The sequence below is a fragment of the Diabrotica virgifera genome, chromosome 4 (genome assembly GCF_917563875.1).
Source record: "Diabrotica virgifera virgifera chromosome 4, PGI_DIABVI_V3a".
NCBI classification, from domain to species: Eukaryota; Metazoa; Arthropoda; class Insecta; order Coleoptera; family Chrysomelidae; genus Diabrotica; species Diabrotica virgifera.
This window is the reverse complement of record NC_065446.1, coordinates 18,548,562-18,566,122: the sequence shown is the minus strand read 5'-3', so window position 1 is coordinate 18,566,122 and position 17,561 is coordinate 18,548,562. Positions and strand designations below refer to the sequence as shown.

The window sequence follows — 17,561 nt, the reverse complement described above, 5'->3', positions numbered from 1 at the left end:
TAGCGCGCAATACATCTAAGTTTCAGAATTTTTTTCGCTTGTTTTGGAAAATACCTCCATCACGATTTTTTTACACGTTATGCTTTATTATATTTACTTTGAGAATTTAACAAAAAACTGAGAAAAAAAGTTGACTAACGTACCATCCATAAAGGATTTTTGAATTTGAGTGGCATTATCTTCTCACCGTCAATACATCGCCCGTTTAAATTTTTTTTCCAAACATATATAACATATATAACATTTTTCTTGTCAATATTATCTGTTTTATTAATTTTTGATAAATTTATACCAAATTGTTGTGAAAATATGAAAAAAAAAATTATGGATGAAATTTATGGCTAAGGTAACACCGGTTTAAAATGTTACATTTTTTAAGCCATACCTTGTATTTGTTAGAGGAGTCAATTTTATTTCTTTAATGTGTAGGGGGGATCAGTAGAAGCTTAAGTTCAAGTTTTTGGGGTCGCCACCCTTGTCCCCCAGCCGCCATCTTGGAAATGGGGTGCAAAGGGGTTTCGCGCCATATCTCGTAAACTACCAACCCTACGGAAAATCTAATTAATCATAAAATGTAGCAAATTAAATTTTCTACAATTTTGTTTCTATTACTTTTTATCGTCAAGTGACCAACAAAAACGATATAAACAAAAATATGTAAAATTTTTTTAACAAGTTTCCTTTTGGAGGTTGTAACTTTTTTTTCAGTTCATTTTAAAATAAAATAACATTATAGCAATTTTATAGAGGGTTTTTCAGCGAACAATTTCCACTATAAAGTTGTTTAATTCTATTTATTTATATACGCTGTGAGCTCGTACGTAGAGGGGATATTTACAAATTCGCGAGCGCCAGTAGTGACAAGTCTGTAAACCTTTACCGGAAATTTGACACAAATGTCAAAGTGATTAATTTAAAATTAAAATTAAAAACATTAATTATAAAAAATATTAGTTAATCAAAGCTGTGGTATATATTTTTATCTTAAATATTGGGACCGTGCAAGTTCGGAAAAGCGACACCTATTTCTACGCTCTGCACTTTTATTCGCACTTTTAATTATATTGGCCAATCATATGGTCCTGGTTACTGGATAATTGTCAAGGCCATAGTCTAAAAAAAAATAATAAGAAGAAAAAATAAGATTTAGGTTATGTTATTCAAACGTAAACAATTGTATGTCGTAAATAAAATTAGTTATTAAAATGCAGTATTGCAAGCAAAATACAATTAATTAAATTTACCTTTATATAATAATTGAATATCATATCAATATTGTGGAGCAATATATAATCAACGAAAACTTTTCGTTTATAAATTTGCAAAAGTCTGTGCGTTATTGCGTTGCCGCTCCTGCAATACTTAAAGCAGATGTATCGACGGATTCTTATGTAGTTTTGTCTTCTGAATCCAAATCTGAAAACGGCATTTCGATATAATCGAACCTCTAACCGTCTTCGAGATAATCGACCTCAAAATCTAAAATGTGACGTCACAATCCGGTTATTTCCTACCACGCACTAAACGTCAGCTGAAATCTTTGATTAGGAAGTAGGCTACTTTTTTAATCTGAATTTGTTAAGCAAAGCAAATGTTATTATTTATATTTGAGTTTGACACTTCGTGAATGTCAAACTAAATTTTAAATTATTTAGCTATTAATAAAATATAAATGATATTTCCTAGTGAATTTAATTATTATATAAAATAATATGTGTAATAACTGTATAAAAATACAATTTGAGTATATTTTGAAAGCAATAATACATATTATACTATATTAATAATGAATCAGTAGAAACGATTAAATTTAAATTTGGTAAATTATCTATAACTCCACTCGACCAGCGACCAGCGCACACAACTCAAAACACAAGTACGCAAATACGGTTGCGTGAAGCGTGGCGCAAAGCCGTGGAATTTACGAGACTCGCTAGGTCTGTAGATCCAAGTAAAGTTCATCAGTAAAAAGTATGTTTATCATGTATGTATTATTTTTACAATATTGGAAAATTGTTATTTAAAATGTGGTTTGGAATAAAAAAGTATGTTCTGATATATGAAATTACATCCTTCTAACGGAAAAAAATATTTGACGAATTTTCTCAAATTATGGATACCAACATCATTTTCATTTATAACTCTTGTATTTTTAATTTGACGAAGAAAAGTTATTCTTCATAAAAATCTCTTCTTGGTCTAAGATTTATGATGCAACCATCATGAATCAAATTTTATTAATTTTATACGAGGTATGTAAAAAAATATGAATTTCGAGTAAAGTATCTTTATAGTTCACAACATTTAAATTAGAATGATGTACTTGCACATTAAAACATAATTTTTAATTCTAAACAGTTTTTCGTAATAGCAATTTTCTATATTATGAATTTAAATAGGTATATAAACAAAGTTTTCGTTATGATAATGCTCGCATTTTCAGCTTGTTTTTCTTCTTAAATAACAATAGGTATGAAATGTACGTCAATTTGACAATTTCAGTTGACAATATGAATTATTTAAGAAAGTTGCAATATTTCTCCGCTATTTGCGCACGATCGTTTACCGAATCCCTTCAAAGTACTTGAACACCGCGAATACTTACGTTTTAAATACTGAAGTTAAGTTTTTTTAATGTTCCATTAATCTATTAATCTTAGCGCCATCTACACGATAATTGTGAAAGTATCCGAAGTAAGAAATTCATATTTTGTCAATAGAACGTCAAAATGATTGGCAAAATCTTAAAAAAATCGATTTCAATTTAATTACTTTTTTGCGTTGTAAATATTAAGCGATAACAATTAAATAATAAATTTAAAAATTACCGGTGAAAGTTGAATTAGTAGTCCGCTAGGAGCGACACCAGCGAAGCTCACAGCGTATAGGTTTTACAGCGCTCCAAACTTGACCAGATTCTCGAATGCTCATAGGGATAAAATAAAAACAAAGTTATGCTTACTTTTTTATCTATATATATTTTTTATTCATACAATTTATTATGATTTTAACACTCCTATGCTATTATTAATCTGTTTTAGACCTTTCTCCCCACTATAAAACTTATAACCCTAAGCATACATAGAAAAGGCCCAAGAAGTTGTTTGAGGACAAATTCGCCGGTTCAGAAGAAGAATGACGCAACCGCAAACTGCAAAATTCTTAAAAGAGCAAAAAAAGAATTTTTGATATCAAAATCATAAAGCATGATAAAAATTAGCCATTCACCACACCGTGGTCAGAATCTCGAGATATAAGCGTTGTTTTTTGGGGTGTGCCGCTTGTCTATGAAGTAACATAACTTTTTTCCTATGGTATATTTTGACTTAAAATTTTCCAAAAAACTTCTTCATGAATTATGTTTTATTGTTGCGTTGGTTAAAATTATAAACTAAAAACATTGTCACTCTAACTTTTTTAAGTAAACATGAAACTAACGAAATATGTTGACAAAACGTTTAAAAACTAACAACTCCTTTTTTAATGTGTTTAAACATTTTGGACAAATTTCTTGTTATACACAGTTCATAGTTATGACACAGTAAAATTTTCAAAACGAAATATTTACAGCGACCAAAGATACAGCGAGGTAAATTTTCGACATTTTTGTATAAAATTTGATTTTTGAACATGTTCCACCAAATCTAGATAAAAATAAACTTCATATTCGGATTCAGCGACCTCGAAAACATAAAAATAGACCAAAATTGGTCATTCACCTTAAATTTGATTTTCGTGGTCGGCATAACGATTGCTGCCGCTCGACTAATATATTAGATAGAAAAGTATTTTTTTTTTATTGTATTCCTATGAGAATTCGAGAATCTGGTCAAGATTGGAGCGCTGTAAAACCTAGATAATAAATAAAATTAAACAACTTTATAGTGAAAATTGTTCACAGAAAAATCCTCTACAAAATCGCTATGATGGTATTTTATTGTGAAATGAACGGAAAAAAAATTATAACCTCCAAAAGGAAACTTCTTACAAAATTTTCTCATATTTTTGTTTATAACTTTTTGTTGGTCACTTGACGATAAAAAGTAATATATATAAAATTGTAGAAAATTTAATTTGCTACATTTTATGTGTAATTAAATTTTCTGTAGGATTGCTAGTTTAGGAGATACAGCGCGAAAGCCCTTTGCATCCCTTTTTCCAATATGGCGGCCGGGGGACAAGGGTGCCGACCCAAAAAACTTGAACTTAAGCTTCTACTGAACCCCCTACACATTAAAAAAATAAAATTGACTCCTCTAAGAAATGCAACCCTAAATGTAACATTTCAATGGCCTAATATGTTATATTACATTGTGATATATATGTGTAGATTTATGATAGTTTCTTAGATTCTATCACATGTTATATATTGTTTGTTCACATCAACGTGTGTTCCTGGAGAAATTATTCTCTTTTCAAAATGTCCGTGAAGTAAGGCTAACGAGTGTACAGCTGTACGGCTCATTATGTCATCCTGTTGACAACATTGCCTATACATCTTCAGATTTCATGCATGGACAAAATTTCGTAATTCTCTAACACAGTGGTTCCCAACCTTTTATGTCTGGCGACCCACCTTCTGATGTTTTTTCATATTCGCGACCCATCCCTAACCCCCAAGATAATAGAAAAAAAATAAAGAACATGGTTACTGTACGCTACACAGCTACTATAAGAACCACGTTGCGACCCACCTGAAATATACCCGCGACCCACTAATGGGTCGCGACCCACCGGTTGGGAAACGCTGCCTAACAAAAGGTTCAAGAAATGGAGATGTTTTGTTTGATGATATATTTGATGTAATAAATATGTTGGATGATATGAAAAATCATTATAAAGCTTAATTGCACCCCAATGGTGCCCACTCTGAGCATAGTATAATGCTAAAGAATCAGTAGGGCCTTCTTCTTCTTCTTCTTCTTAATAGGGGAGTGCAATTAGAACGAAAAGATACAATGTTTCGGAAAAAATCAAACAAGGTTATATTTAATTATTTATATGGGAAATAAGCCACAATTAAAATGAAAAAAATAATTTTATTAACGTTTCGACGCCCAAATCGGGTGCCGTTGTCAAAATACAAAATATTACTAAAATAAACTAAAGTGTTGTTGCTAAGCAAAAAAATTCTTCTAATAATTTATTTAATCTCACTCATTTATATTGGTAATTCAGACATATATTATACATTTTAAAGTAGAAGACTTTAAAATGATATTGCCAATATTTATGAGTTGCGTTCCTGGGACGACTTACTGAAAGATAGTTCATTCGATTACATGAAATTAACCCCAACTCAAGAATATCCGTCATAAAAAATTATAGCATGTGATATGTCTTTAAAAAGACAACCAAATGCAACGACAGTAAAATTCTCGCGTTAGAGACTTCATAGTAAATCACAAGGGAAAACCAGGAAAAACCCTGTGATACTATCCCGACATCGTAAGTATTTGGTCTTACATTAATTTACTCTCAAAAAATAATACCAAATTCTGACTTGTAACATGTTTAAATTATAAATATTATTAATAATACTAGATATATAAGTAATACTAAAATATGTACTAGCTCGATATTATTGACTTACTAATCTTGGTATTTTCTTTCTATTGACTTCCTCTTTCAGTATGGGTAACCACATCCTACTGCATTCTACCGAGGAATTTGCGACACAATTGGTTTCATTTAGCATAATTAGAGCCGCTTCTTTGATTTTTCTCTTTTTACTATCTGATTCTTTCAGGACTATACTTGAATCTCTCCACTGAATTCTATGTTCATTATCCCATGCGTGTTGACATATTTGAGATCTCTCAAATTCTCTATTTTTAATATAAGATTGATGTTCACTTATTCTAACGTCTAATGGTCTTGATGTCTCACCTAAATAAAATTGTTCGCATTCACAAGGTATTTTATAAATGCAATTTTTTGTTCTTTCTTGATCATTGTTAGGTTTAGTTTTAGATAGAATAGATCTCAATGTGTTTGTTGTTTTATAAAGAAGCGGCTCTAATTATGCTAAATGAAACCAATTGTGTCGCAAATTCCTCGGTAGAATGCAGTAGGATGTGGTTACCCATACTGAAAGAGGAAGTCAATAGAAAGAAAATACCAAGATTAGTAAGTCAATAATATCGAGCTAGTACATATTTTAGTATTACTTATATATCTAGTATTATTAATAATATTTATAATTTAAACATGTTACAAGTCAGAATTTGGTATTATTTTTTGAGAGTAAATTAATGTAAGACCAAATACTTACGATGTCGGGATAGTATCACAGGGTTTTTCCTGGTTTTCCCTTGTGATTTACTATGAAGTCTCTAACGCGAGAATTTTACTGTCGTTGCATTTGGTTGTCTTTTTAAAGACATATCACATGCTATAATTTTTTATGACGGATATTCTTGAGTTGGGGTTAATTTCATGTAATCGAATGAACTATCTTTCAGTAAGTCGTCCCAGGAACGCAACTCATAAATATTGGCAATATCATTTTAAAGTCTTCTACTTTAAAATGTATAATATATGTCTGAATTGCCAATATAAATGAGTGAGATTAAATAAATTATTAGAAGAATTTTTTTGCTTAGCAACAACACTTTAGTTTATTTTAGTAATATTTTGTATTTTGACAACGGCACCCGATTTGGGCGTCGAAACGTTAATAAAATTATTTTTTTCATTTTAATTGTGGCTTATTTCCCATATAAATAATTAATCATAAAAATGCCACAAGGAAATAGCTTCAGAACAACATTAAAAAAGGTTATATTTTTCTAAAACTTTTTTTGTTAGTTTATAAATATGTTAAAGTAAAAAGTTCTACTCACAAATTTTGCCGCTAATTGTTTATTAATTGTTTAAACAATAACAATTGCTTTGTATAAATAATGTTAAGAATATGGGTGAATTCAACATTTTATTTTGATAAAAAATGTTTTTATTTTAGTTTTGATTATGCTGAACCCGAATCTGACATTACAATTTGCAAATTCAAAATGGCGGATTCAAAATGGCGGATTTTTTCCTAAAAATCCTTAAAAAGTAGTTGTAAAATCCGATTTTTTTTATAAAATGTGTTTGTTTGCATATTATATGTGGATATTTTTGAGAGGTTGCTGAACCTGAATAAAATTTTGATAATTTAAATTATAAAATGGCAGATCCAAAATGGCGGATAGCTTAAAAAATAGTTGTAAAATCATAATTTCTTTACAAGATGTATTTATTTCTACATATATTTATTTTTGAGTGCTTTGATAAACCTAACTTAAATGTTAACATTATAAACTATAAAATGGCGGATCCAAAATGCGGCTTTTCATAAAAGAACATAAAAAAGAACATTTTTCTAAAACATTTATTGTCTTTATTTTTAACAGGTTGTTGAATCTGAATTAGAGATTAAAAATTTAAATTTCAAAATGGCGGATCCAAAATGGCGGATATTTAAATGAAAAACAAGTAGAATCCAATCAAACAAATATGGAATTTCATTCTTAAAAAAAGATAAAACAAATAATTTTCTAAATAATATTAAAAATTAAAATGTATTAAAAAGAGTATTTAAAAAAACAAATTTTCGATTAGAAGGATATAATTACATATTGGAACATAGTTTTTAATTCCAAACAACTTTTCTTTATAAAAATTTTCGATATTGTGAAATATAAAGGTACTTTACTCTTGAGTGAAATTCATATTTTTTGACATACCTCGTACAAAATTAACAAAATTTGATATTTGATGGTTGCATCTTATGTTATATACGATGAAGAGTATTTTATAAAGAATAACTTTTTTTCGTAAAACTGATATTAAAAAAGTTATCAATAGATTCCAAGTTACGCAGACATACTGTATAAGAGCTAAAAAAAATTTTTTGTTGAACATTTATTATTGTTGAAGCTTATTATTAAATGTATTTTAGGTAAATTTTACAGAAAAAAGTTTTGATCACTCTGTATATACATTTTTTCAGCTGGTAATTTTCGGTTTTTGTATTACATTTTTGTTATCTTTCTTAGTTTTCTCAAAAATAAATTGTTTATTTCATTTTTAAACTAAAATAATTCAGTGTTTTTTAAAGATTGCATCCCAAGCTTTAAAAAAATAGCAAAAAAATTGTATTAGATTTATTCAAACTTGAGTAATACCGTCTTAAAGTGGTGGGAATTCTGTAAAACTACGAAGTTTTCAAAAATTACATTTTTTGAGACATCGTATTATTTGAATTAAATTTTTGAGATTTTTTTTGAATAAAATATCGTTTAGTAAGATGATTGAGAGTTAAGTTGTGCAAATTTGAGAGTTTTATAAGTAAAATTGTATTAGTTACAAATTTTTAAATAATTTTTAAATAAAATTCATGTAAGGCTCACTTTCCGCCCACACCGTACTTATGTCCATACATTTTATTTCTTTTTATTACAACCATAAGATAGCTTATTTCATCTTCTTTCATGTCCAATTTGTAAAATTTCTTTTGATCCATTAGTTAAAGAATTACATTAAAAAAACTCAACCGTGCACTTCTTCCAACGCTAGTTTAAAGTGCGCCAATGTGTGTGAGAAGGGTGACTTTAGCGTTATAAATAAAAAATTACAGAAGCTAGAGATTTAATTTTAGAAAAATCTTTATATAAGTTTTTTTTTGTAAAATTTTCTGAATTTTTCAATGGTTAAGTCAGTTTTTTTCTAAAAATTATATTTTCGGAGTTATTTAAAAAAACATCTAACTTCGCTGTTCATTTGTTTAATAAAAAATGAAGCACCCACTTCTCGAGTAGAACTTTTTGATATGTTGTTTATTAAACATTTCTTAATGAAATTACAAAAAGTTTTATCTTGTTTGATTTTTTCCGAAGTGAAAATCTAAATGCACTCCCCTATAATGTACCTATCTGTGATGAATGTTGGCGATCATCATAACAATCTTGACTTTATCTGCAGCAACGCGGAAAAACTGCACATATGTAGTGTTGAACCAGGCTCTGAGGTTCTTTAACCAGGATGTTCTTCTTCTTCCTGGACCTCGCTTGCCAAATATTTTTCCTTGCAGGGTGGCTTCTAGGAGGAGGGGGGAGGCACTCCTCGAAAAATCATTTGTTCTGTATGTTCCATTTTGGTGACTATGTCACCAAATTCATCAAAAATTTTAGTCTTTTGCACAGATGAATGACAGTTAACGGTATCCTTGTTTGCCGTGATGCCCGTGATTGGTCGTTATATTTGCGCATTCAAAATTTTGTCTTAAGAGTGGTTTTGCAAAATTCGAACAGTCAAAATTAAGAGTATCCCTATTAATTTTTTAGCATTGCATTGTGCTTTGAGTGTGTAAATTACAAAATAAATGCAATGTTTACTTTTGGTACTATTTATTTTAGTGATTATTTCATTCATAGGAGATACTGACCAATAGAAAGCTACAGAAATAAAAATTAAAGAGATTATTTTTGATAATATCCCGTCGTCAAGTATATTACGTCAGATGCCCTTCGTTGCTACGAAAAAATACATTCAGTGACTTTAAAATGACAATTACTGTTTTAAAAGTTATAAAAGTGATGACTTTCAACCGTCAAATATTTATAACAACTGTGTGTTTAACTGTAGTAATTTTTACTTACATAAATAAATTACAATAAAATTTTGGTTTTGAACAGTTTTATTCATGAAATAATCGCAGCAAATTGCACGCGATCTCTTAAATTATTATCGAATTGTTTCCCTCGTGCCACTTTGACATAATTTCACTCCCCTGCGGGTCATGAAATTAAAACTGTCAAAGTGTCACTCAGGAAAAATTCGATAATTTTAGAGCTCTTGTGCAATTATTACTGAATATTATATTTTCTGATCACCAATGAGGACATTCCGAAAAAAATGAAAAATGTAAGTACCTACCCAAAAGCATAAGAAATATTTTCTCAAAATTTGACAGCCTTGTCAGAGGAACCAGTAGCGATCAACAGGTAGCAAAAACGCGTTCCAAGATTGCGGCTGTAATTTTGAATATTTTTTTCGAGATATTTGGCACACGTATTCGTAATATAATAAAGAATGGCGGTACAGAGCCCAATTTGAAAAATATATTAATATGTGGAAATTACTCTGTAATTAAATACAATATTAAAAAAACGAGCCTGTACCGCCATTAAGAAGAACAAAAAAATACACTTTCTTCAAATAAACTTTTTTATCCGATGCCTAGATTTTGTGTCATTTTGGAAGTACTAAATTTTTTTATTTCATTAGTAGTTCCAAAATGACACAAAATCTAGGCATCGGATAAAAAAGTTTATTTAAAGAAAGTGTATTTTTTTGTTCTTCTTAATGGCGGTACCGGCTCGTTTTTTTAATATTGTATTTAATTACAGAGTAATTTCCACATATTAATATATTTTTCAAATTGGGCTCTGTACCGCCATTCTTTATTATATTACGAATACGTGTGCCAAATATCTCGAAAAAATATTCAAAATTACAGCCGCAATCTTGGAACGCGTTTTCGCTACCTGTTGACCGCTACTGTTTCCCCTTAAGGATTACAAAACTTTGTCATATAAGAGGGTTCCCAATTAAGATATCAGACAAAACACATAAGCAGGCATACCATAGTCCAAGTAATGAAGCTTAAAATAGGACAAAACCTCGCAATTTTTACAGAATGGATCGATTTGCTTAGAAATTTGAGAATAAGTAGTGGATAGTCCAAGGATCAAAATCTATGTTTTGTCCTATTTTAAGCTGCCGAAAGGTGCTTTTACCATGGGGGTGGTTGCCAACCCATCTCGGGGGGTGGAAATTTTTTATTATATTTTGACCAAAAAAGTTGGTAAAAACATTCATTCTAAGCAAAAAAACTTCTATACATTTTTTTGATAAAATTAATAGTTTTCGATTTATTCGCTATCGAAAGTGTTAGTTTTATATCGAAAAAATCATTGTTTTTAATTAGTTTTCTGCTAATAACTCAAAAAGTTTTCGTTTTATCAAAACAACTTTGTTAACAAAAATGTACCTTTTGAAAAAGTAAACAAAACAGTTTTTTTAATTCTCTTTAAGACCAATAGTAATAGAGATATACTTTATTATATATTAGCTCTTTTTCGTCAAATGCTAAATATTGTAGTTTCAAAGTCAAAAGACGCGAAAAGTATGCATTTTTCGAGGATAACTTATTTAAACTAATTTAAACTATTTAAAAATATCTATCTCCAGCAATAAAAACAAAGTCTGTAGCTCAAAAATTAAGTCACTTATAATGAAAAAAATGCCAGTCCCCATTTTTTTCAACGAAAACGTTATCGGAAATAACCCCCTAATCACCACCCTAATTAAAATTAGTCATTGACCTTATTTGGTCTCCTTTATTTATATATTATTAATAGGTTTTAGAAGTTTGACCGGCATAGAATGATTAGTTTTAAAAAAAATGGAGTCAAAAGCAAATAACGAATTTTTGTAGTTTGGTAAAAAATGCCCTTTTCTTCAGAATAGAAAGATTAGCATCAGAGATACGAAAAAATGTTTAAATATGAAATTGTAGATTATTTAATTATCAAGAACTTGGTTTGAAAAAATTTTTTCTACGACAAAAATTGAGTGAGCTATTGACAATTAAAACTTGTAATAACATGCAAAAACCACCTTTACCAACCCTTTCAAAGTCACCTCTTTTTGCGACTGAGGATTTTAAAAAGATTTAATTACAAAACTATTATTTACCAAACTTTCTACGACGAAAAATAAAAAAGTTACGGTTAAAAATCAATATATTTTTTTGAAAAAAAAAAAAAGGAGAAATCCAATTGGAAGCATAATAATGTAAGTAAGCGGTGTTTATTCTTCTTTATATTTATGTATAGAAGAGCTGTGGGACAAATGATGTATATACACAAGCAGCAAAAGAAACGATAGGAATACAAAAAAGAAGTAATAAATCATGGCTGTCGAGAAGCACGGGGGAAAAATAAAAGAAAGGACACTACTTAAATGTAAAATGCTAAAAAATGATCTAAGAGATAGGGAACAAATGAAGAGAGAATATAGAGAGAAAGATAAAGAAGTTAAAAAAAGTATGAGAAACGACAAAAGACAATATAACGAAGAACTGTTAATAGAAGCAGAAACAGCAGCAAAAAACAACAACATGGGAACTCTATATAAAATGACGAAAAAACTAAGCTCGCGCGGAAAAAGAATGTTGAGCATGTAAAAGACAAAAACGGGAAAATATTGAAGAATGAAAAGGAAATAGTTGAGAGATGGATCGAACATTCCAGAGAAGTATATGCCAACAGAATAATAGAACACGGAATGGAAAATGAAGAAATAAAGGAGGAACTAAGCTTCACTGAATCGGAATTCACAAAAAAAAAGAAGTAAAGCATTACAACAGCTGAAAAGAGGGAAAGCAGCTGGAATAGCTAACATTACCACAGAACTACTGAAAGCAGATAGAGAAACATCGGAACAAATCCTGTATGTACTAATAAACAAAATATGGCAGAAGGAGAGAAGAGAGAATACCTGATGATTGGAAAAAAGATATAATTGAATGCTATGCTGGAACAACGTGGTAAACGCCAAATCAGATTTTGTCAACACATTGAACAAAACATGTTATAATTGATCATTTTGAAAAAAGGTATCTTTATGAGCGTAATATGATAGACTATAGGATGCATAAAGTAAAGTCTCGTAATATCCCCACAGTCTGCAGTACATTATTTTGCGCATACAGGACGTTGCTTCATGGAAAACCCACATATGAAACTATTGGCGGTTACAACGTTGTTCCAGCATAGCATTCAACTGTAAAGTGAAGTAAAGTCATGACAAGGATGATACTAGAAAGAATGAAAGAAACTATAGACCAGTTGTTAAGACCAAATCAAGCAGGCTTCAGAAGTAATAAAGCATGAACAGATCATATTAACACATTAAGAAACACTGTAGAACAAACAATAGAATGGCAGAGCAAAATCTATATAAATTTCATTGACTTTAGACAAGCCTTTGACCGGATCAACAGAGAGAAAATGTGGGAAATATTAAAGAGATATGGAATTCCATTAAAGTACATAAGAATTATCAAAATGTTCTATGAAAACTATACCGCACAAATCATGCACAATGGGAAACTCACAGAACCAATCAACATAGACAGTGGAGTCAGACAAGGGTGTATTTTATCTCCAACCATATTTTTGATCTTAATCGACTGGGCCATGAAGAAAGCAACGAAAAATAAAACAGGAATTAGATGGAATGCGTTCAGCCAGCTTGAAGATCTAGACTTTGCGGATGATATATGTCTGGTGTCCGAAAAAAAGGCAACATATGCAGAAAAAAACAGAAAAGGTAACAAAAGATGCAAGAACAATAGGATTAGAGATTAACACAAGAAAAACCAAACTTATGAAGATAAATACGGAAAGAGAAATGGGGATATTCATTGAAGGAGAAGAAGTAGAAAATGTACAGAAGTTTTGCTATCTGGGAAGCATAACTAAAGCCCAGAATGCGTTCTATATGCTGAAGAAAACATGGGAGTTCCATAAATTAACAGCCAAAACCAAAATTAGGATATTTATACAAATGTAAAGAGCATTTTGCTATATGCAGCAGAAACTTGGAAAATAAAGAAAAAGATTATACAAAAGGTTCAAACATTTGTAAATAGATGCCTTAGACGAATATTGCAAATATATTGGCCAAATTGGATACGGCCAAATAACAAGGAACTTTGGAGAAAAAACTAATCAAGAGCCGATAGCCAAAACGATAAATAGACGCAAATGGAAGTTTACTGGACACACATTAAGGAAAAAACAAAAAAATTACCTACTAAAATCACTAGCCAGTTATGTCTAAGTTTAGCGAACCAACTTTACCAGAGAGCCAGAAGACAACAGGTTAACATGGAAAGAGGAGAAATCCCTGGCCAGAAACAGAGATGAATGGAGGGGGACTGTAGAGGCCCTATGTTCCAAATGGAATCAAGAGGAGTAAAGTAAGTAAGTATGAAAACAACATTTTTGGGGAAAAAAGAGATACCAGAAAAAGTAAAATTGGCAGTCGTTACTGCAGTAGTTAGACCAACAATCATGTATAGCAGCGAGACATGGCCATTGACGAGCAGACAAAAATCCAGAGTCACTGCTATGGAAATGAGGTTCCTGAGGAAAATAGCAAACAGAAAGAGGACAGACAAAATAAAAAAACGATATAATCCAACTAAACCTAAAACTAGAACCAATCAATGAAAAAATAGTAGAGGACAACTTAGATGGTTCTGGCACTTGTGTAGAATATTGAACGAGAGACTAACAAAACGAGTGTTCAAAACGAGAGTGCAGGGGAAAACAGAAGAGGAAGACCAAGAGTTATATGGGTAGATGAAATCAGGAAAGAAGTTGAGAAGAAACGATTGACATTGGAAAGTGCAAGAAACCTAACACATAATCGGAAAGCATGGAAACTACCATGCCAAACTCAACTCCTCCAGCCTTACACCTAAAGATAGAAGGGCTTAGGACTAAGTAAGTAAATTGTGTTTAAAGACAGTTTTACATTATGCTATTTTCATGCTAGGCAAGAGCCATGCAAGACAGATCATGCAACTGCACACGCCACAAGTCCACATGCTATTTCCATGCAATTCCTGTGCTAAACGAAAAATTAAAACATGTTCTATTTTTCATGCTATTTTGATGCAAGTAGTCAAATTTCATGTAGCCAATATAACAACATTTACAGTTTAGAATAAAACTTAACCTTATTATGTAAATTTAAATGTTATTTATTGGAAGTAATAATACTGTGATTTATACTTAAATATATTTAATGTTGGACTGAAATTTCCAAGTGCAATATCTAAAGTTAAGAGGAAACAGTAGCGATCAACAGGTAGCAAAAACACGTTCCAAGATTGCGGCTGTAATTTTGAATATTTTTCGAGATATTTCGCACACATATTCGTAATATAATAAAGAATGGCGGTACAGAGCCCAATTTGAAAAATATATTAATATGTGGAAATTACCCTGTAATTAAATACAATATTAAAAAACCGAGCCTGTACCGCCATTAAGAACAAAAAAATACAATTTCCTCAAATAAACTTTTTTATCTGATGACTAGATTTTGTGTCATTTTGGAACTACTAAAATTTTTTATTTCATTAGTATTTCCAAAATGACACAAAATCTTGGCATCGGATAAAAAAGTTTATTTGAAGAAAGTGTATTTTTTTGTTCTTCTTAATGGCGGTACAGGCACGTTTTTTTAATATTGCATTTAATTACAGAGTAATTTCCACATATTAATATATTTTTCAAATTGGGCTCTGTACCGCCATTCTTTATTATATTACAAATAAGTGTGCCAAATATCTCGAAAAAATAGTCAAAATTACAGCCGCAATCTTGGAAGGCGTTTTCGCTACCTGTTGATCGCTACTGTTTCCTCTTAATGCTTTGGTATATTTCTTTTGTTGACAACAATGAAAGTGGTGTCAAAAATTGAACAGAAATAGCTTTGATGTAAAAAGGTCAGGCTAGGCAAGAGGTATGCCATGCAAGACGGACTTGCATAGCATGAGACTTGCATAGCCTTGATGTAAAGCTGCTTTAATACTTTTAAAAGCCTGCCTCAGGAAGTGTTGCTACTTAGAAGAAATGTGATATTTCACAAAGGACTTGAGTATCTGTTTCAATTTTGTGTGAAAATCGTTTGTCAAAATCTAGGTGGTTCAAACCACCATTTAAGCGTATAGAGCTAAAGGTATAAGTCAAAGATAATGGTAACAGAAATATACTCATACAATACCAAATGAACCAATATTATCCTCACTCTTGTGAACATTAAGTGGTATAAATAAATAAGACAAATAGGAATATTATTAAACGCTATTTCTTAAACATCTTGCAACTAAATCTATGATTGTATTAATTTATTTGGCAATTTTTTACCTTTCTAGCCAGTTCATCAAACAGGGAAAATGGAATACATGTCCACATTGTGTAAAATAAACGTCAGCCCCCGTAATAAATAGTTCACTGCAAATAACACATGTAAAATTCATATTATTCTTCAATGTCTATAGTATTTATATTGTATTAAATTTGTATATTATATTAAAAAAGATCATAAATCAAATAAAAACAATTTAAAAATAACAGACACAGACACAACATTTAAATTAAATACACAGACGGATGACAGAAGGGGACAGATGACTGATGACAGAATAAATTTTAACGGTTTGTGTTTGTGAGTGGCTTGAGGGGCATGCATAGAGGTATATTTTTCATGAATAAACTTAAAAAATATAAATCTTAAAAAGGCTGTATGACACTATGCATTTTCTTGTATCGTTTCTGATATCGTTTCTGAAATGTCAAAAAAATACATAGTGGAAAAAATTTTTAATGGGACATTTTCCGAGGAATTACAAATTATGCCAGATTTATTATCCGCTCTGAAATATGCTCCAATTACATCTGTCGATGTCGAACGTTCGTTTTCCATGTACAAATTAATTTTAAGTGATCGAAGACATAGTTTTAAGACCGAAAATATTGAAAAACATTTAGTTGTTTCTATTAATGATAAAATTTTAAGTGGTTATAAATAATAAGTTATATTCCTTTATTGCCTATATTTTGCCTAAATGTTAATATTCCTGCCTTTTTTAATAAAAATCTTTGCCTATATAGGCGCTTTCTTCAATTTTTGTTGCCTATAAATCCGAGCTTTAGTTATTATATTATCATAGAGAGAGTGTCATTCAGAGCGAAGTGAAGACACCATCTTTTTTATTTGGCTTAGTGCTGTTTCACTCTTACGCACAGTAAAACTGCGATATTAGTCCTCCCCTTCCGTGCCTATACTCACACTTAATGTCATCTTAGTTTCTCGATACAATGTGTTAGAGAAAGAAATGCCGCAAACCACTCCATGAGATCTTGTCGTCAGGAAGCGCGGAAGGTAGGCTCACTCTATGTTAATATTATATGCCTCTATGGTCATGGCTATTTTTATGTGGTGCAAAATATTGCACCAAATTAGAGTTATTTGAGATTGAAGGTTCTCCATTTCGAGGTTCTTCGAAAATAACCGTCCTTTAAAGAACAATAGCTTAGTCGTTATTATTAGCCACAATTTTGTTCTTAAGAGGTTGGTTACGTATTTTCGGCTGCAATGCTATTCAAATGGGGATTCATTTTTTTCGAATCCTGAGAAAACTAATAAGTATTTTTGAAAAATTTAAACGCAGAATGAAAGATTACGTTATTGGCGAGGGCCGAAAGTCCCTGAGAACTTCTATAATGTTTATTTTAATAAGTTACAGGCGTGAAAAACTAAGAAAAAATTTAGTGTGATATTTAATTTCAAATATCTCATTCAAAATTAACTTTTTATTTATTCTAAGTAGACCAGTAAGGATCTGTTTTTAGGTGGATGTGAGAGGTGGCATTCAGATTTTTGCAGATAAAGTTAGATGATAACTTCGTTAATAATAATTGATTTATGCT

General features: G+C 30.6%; 1 protein-coding gene across 2 annotated transcripts in view; it reads right to left on the bottom strand.

Annotated features, from left to right (window-relative positions):
* LOC126883475 (E3 ubiquitin-protein ligase TRAIP) overlaps positions 1-16,233 on the bottom strand; it is a 56,870-nt gene extending 40,637 nt beyond the window's left edge. For both annotated transcript variants that reach the window (XM_050649043.1, XM_050649042.1), the window contains exon 1: positions 15,996-16,233. In XM_050649043.1, the coding sequence (XP_050505000.1) occupies positions 15,996-16,108 (113 nt within the window). In that variant the 5' untranslated portion in view covers positions 16,109-16,233. The remainder of the gene's footprint in view (positions 1-15,995) is intronic.
* Between the last annotated feature and the right edge of the window lie 1,328 nt (positions 16,234-17,561).